Here is a 4,212-nt window from a genome sequence, read left to right as displayed (position 1 = left end):
TCGGCGGCCCGTGTCCCCTAAGAGTCCTTTGTCCTTCCGGCCTTGGCAGCTCCACCCTGCACCCGCAGCCATTTAGTCCCGAGCGCCTGCCTCCAGCAAATGGTGCCCCCACGCCCATGTCACCTCCCTCTTTTGGTTTTATTACTCGGCGGCCTTAAAATAGCACGGCTGGCGGGCCTAGAGGAGACTGGGGACAAAATGGAGGGAGCTAGTGAACCCGACTGCGGTGGGTGAGGCGCATGGCGTTCCAGAAGAAAGGCGCCTGCAACGTGTGTTACGGATGTTGGGTCGTGTTCCCCGTTACACTCCTCCCCGCAACTGCGACAGGACGTGACATATTGGCGACTTGGGTCGAGAGCGCGTGCACGCCGTGCTGGCCCGCTGTAAGACGCCAGCCAGCTTCCCAGCGGTGGAAAGAAACGCGACGGTTCTTTCTCCGTGTTGAACTGTTTACTCTCCCGCCTAGGGCTCCTTTCTCCGTGTGTCTTTGTGTCTCACGTTCAGGCCGTGGGTATTCATTTCCAGAGGGTACTCCTGGGGGAACCGGGAGGCGGCATTAGTGTCATTGTGCAAAGTCATGCTGCTGCTATTTATGCCGCTGCCTGGCCTGGCACGTACAGCGCCGCGATCTTAGCCCTGATGATTTAAGATGGACTGTCACGAATTGAGCGTTTTCTTATTCGATGTAATGACCTTAACTTCGTGCTCATTGAATCCCTTTTTCCAATCCCTAGTAAAATACTCAATGTATTTATGAGTGCCAGGTTAAAAGTATAAATACATATGTGTGTGCGTGTGTGTGAGTGTATATATGTATGTATGTTTTGGGAAATTGGAGAGTTTCAAATTATAATGCATGCTGCTCTACTATTCCCCCCCCAATCTCCTGGAGAGTTTCAGATTCACTGTTAACATTCTTGTGAAACTGAACTCTTGTTCTGAAAGGTAATATTTAAGGTAGTAATATTCCGTAAAGGAGTCAGGAATTCTTTTGAAGTAGTTGCTAATTGTGTTGTAAAGGAAGGAGAACTGGAAGGACACCAGGTAAAGCACGATTAAGTCATCCTATTTTATTTTTTATTGTGATAGGAGAGTTTCAGATTCACTGTTAACATTCTTGTGAAACTGAACTCTTGTTCTGAAAGGTAATATTTAAGGTAGTAATATTCCGTAAAGGAGTCAGGAATTCTTTTGAAGTAGTTGCTAATTGTGTTGTAAAGGAAGGAGAACTGGAAGGACACCAGGTAAAGCACGATTAAGTCATCCTATTTTATTTTTTATTGTGATATGAAGTGCTAGGGTAGACTTGGAGTCCATTTCATTTGTCTTTGACAAGTATTTTCATACAGAGACATTTTCATATTTCTGTATATTAAAAATTTTAAAAGAATTATTTATTACATTTTATTATGTATTTATTTTTTAAATTTAAGACAGGGTACTTAGACTTGAGAGAGAGACAGAAAGTGAGAAAGCGAGCAGCCAGGTCCAGGACTTAAACTGCAGTTAGGCATGTGGGAGTCCAGTGCCTTAACCACCATGCCACCCCTGGTCCCATATCTTAAAAAACAAAAATCTTTTTTTTGAGAGGTTTTTGCTATAAGGCTTATGCACTGGCCAGAGAGACAGAAAGTGAGAAATCACCCCCCAGGGGGGATGGCTACGCCACAATCTCTTCTCCATCTCCCCTTGGGATCTTGGGCACGCACTCACACGTGGCGTGAGTTTAAGCCACCAGGTCCTGGACTCAAACCACGGTGGACTACGTGGGAATCCAGCGACATAGCCATTATGCCATCTGCTGGTCCTCCATATCTTAAAACTAAAAAAGAAATTTTAGGGACCAGCAGTTAGCGTAATGACTATGTCGCTGGACTCCCACGTAGTTGACCGCGGTTCGTGTCCCGGACCCGATGGCTTAAAACTCACGCTGGGCACGTGTCCGTGCGTGCCTAAGATGCTGAGAGGAGAATGGAGGAGAAGGGATTGCGGCATGGCCATCCCCCCTGGGGGGTGATTTCTTGCTTTCTATCTCTCTGTCTCTCTCTGTCTGGTGAGTGCATGCGCCCTATAGCAAAAACCTCTAAAAAAAAAGGAAAAAAGAAATTTTAAAGAATTATTTACTTATTAATTTATTTTTAATTTGATGAGAGAGAGATACAGAGACAGACAGAAGGTGAGAAAGCAAGCCACCCAGTCTGGACTTGAATCGTGGTTGGCCATGTGGGAGTGTCCAGCACCTTAACCACCACACCGCCCACTGGCACCCCAATTTTTTTAGAGGTTTTTGCTATAGGGCACATGTGCTCACCAGAAAGACAGAGAGAGACAGAGATACAGAAAGCAAGAAATCACCCCCCAAGGGCACTGGCCACGCCACAATCCCTTCTCCTCCATTCTCTCAGGATCTTGGGCATGCATGCACATGTGCCTGGTGTGAGTTTAAGCCACCAGGTCCAGGACTCGAACTGCGGTCGACTACATGGGAGTCCAGCAACATAGTCATTAATGCTAACTGCTGGTCCCCAGTCCCCCAATTTTTTAATTTCTCAAAAAATTGCATCATACTTGCATGGTGTTTAAGTTTTTAGAAAAGTAAAAATCTCTTTTACCCCTTCTTTCTCCCTTATGTAAACACAGCTCAGTTTGATATGTCTCTGTACAACCTGTGTTTTTCTTTTTTTCCTAATTTGAAATATACAAACACATAATTTCATAATAATTAAAGCAGTGCTGGTATATTTGGGATGAAAAGTGCAAATCTCTCTGCCACTTCTGTCCTCATATGTATGTACACATGTCTTTGTGTGAGAGGTGCAAATCCAAATGGCCTATGTCATTTGCATTCAGTAGTTGATTTTTTGCTATTGAGCAATATGTTGGAATATTGTCGATGTAAGTACTTAGAAATTTACACATTCATTTTAATGGTTGCTTAGTAATCTAACCATTTTCCTTCAGAAGACATTTCTATAGAAAGTTTACTTTTTTTTTTGCTGATCAAAAAGCTTCGGTGAGCATCTTTATGCACATGTTCAAGGATTTTTGTAGGACAGATGTCTGGAAGTGGAATAACAGATTCAAAAGGATATATACACTTAAAAATTTTAAACATACTGTTAAATTGTCCTCCAGGAATACTACCAATTGACATTCGCTATCAACAGTGTCTAAGAGAGCCTGTTTCTTCACACCCTTTCAACACTCCATATGATTATACTTTAAAGTTTATGCTGGGAGTTTGATGTGTAAAAAATGGTGGGTTACTGGGCCAGTGAGGTAGTGCGATGGATAAGGCTGCTGCATCTCACATGGCCAGCTCCATACTTTGAGTCCCAAGCCAGGTCATTTGAAAAATGTGCTGGAGGGACCAGCAGTTAGTGTAATGGCTATGTTGCTGAACTCCCATGTAGCCGACCGCGGTTCACGTCCTGGACCTGGTGGCTTAAACTCACGCCGGGCTCGTGTGCGTACGTGCCCAAGATCCCGAGAGGAGAATGGAGGAGAAGGGATTGCGGCGTGGCCATAAGACCACCCCCACCACCACCCCCCACCCCCGGTCTCTCTCTGTCTTTCTGGCGAGCACACGTGCCCTATAGCAAAAACCTCTCCAGAAAAAAACAAAAACAAAAAACATCCTCTGGGGCCGGCAGGTGGTGTGGTGGCTAAGGACGCTGGACTCCCACATGGCCGACCGCGGTTTGAGTCCTGGACCTGGCGGCTTGCTTGCTCTCTCTCTCTCACTCTGTCTCTCCCTGGTCAAATTAAAATAAATAAATAAATAAAATAATTTTAAAAAATGTGCTGGATCTGTGTGTACAGAAATCCCAAGGAATTGAAATGTGACCATCCCCCCAGGGTGGTTTCTCATTTTTTTCCTGTCTCCCTCCTCTTCCTCCTTCTCCCTCTGGTAAGAAAATGTGCCCTATAGAATAACTAAAAAAAAAAAAAGGTTGGGGGGACGGCTGGCAGGTGGTGTGGTGGTTAAGGATGTTGGACTCCCACATGTCTGACAGTGGTTTGAGTCTCAAATCTGGTGGCTTGGTCTCTCACCCTCTCTCTCTCTCTCTCACTCTGTCCCTCTCTGGTCAAATTAACAAGTAAACAAATAAATAAAGTTAAGTAAAAAATTATTCTTTAAGAAAAAAAGTTACTACTTTCAACTTCTCCAATTACCAAATAGAGTTGAGTATTTTTTTTTAAGGGTGTATA

At 44.3% G+C, this 4,212-nt stretch overlaps 1 protein-coding gene across 1 annotated transcript in view; it reads right to left on the bottom strand.

The window, feature by feature from the left end:
* COX20 (cytochrome c oxidase assembly factor COX20) overlaps positions 1–579 on the bottom strand; it is a 10,043-nt gene extending 9,464 nt beyond the window's left edge. The window contains exon 1 of the mRNA XM_006157280.2: positions 499–579. Coding sequence (XP_006157342.1) covers positions 499–579 — 81 coding nt within the window. The remainder of the gene's footprint in view (positions 1–498) is intronic.
* Between the last annotated feature and the right edge of the window lie 3,633 nt (positions 580–4,212).

Source organism: Tupaia chinensis, unplaced genomic scaffold (assembly GCF_000334495.1).
Source record: "Tupaia chinensis unplaced genomic scaffold, TupChi_1.0 Scaffold000532_1, whole genome shotgun sequence".
NCBI lineage: Eukaryota > Metazoa > Chordata > Mammalia > Scandentia > Tupaiidae > Tupaia > Tupaia belangeri.
Note: the sequence above shows the minus strand (reverse complement) of the source record. Positions and strands in the feature narration are given on the sequence as shown.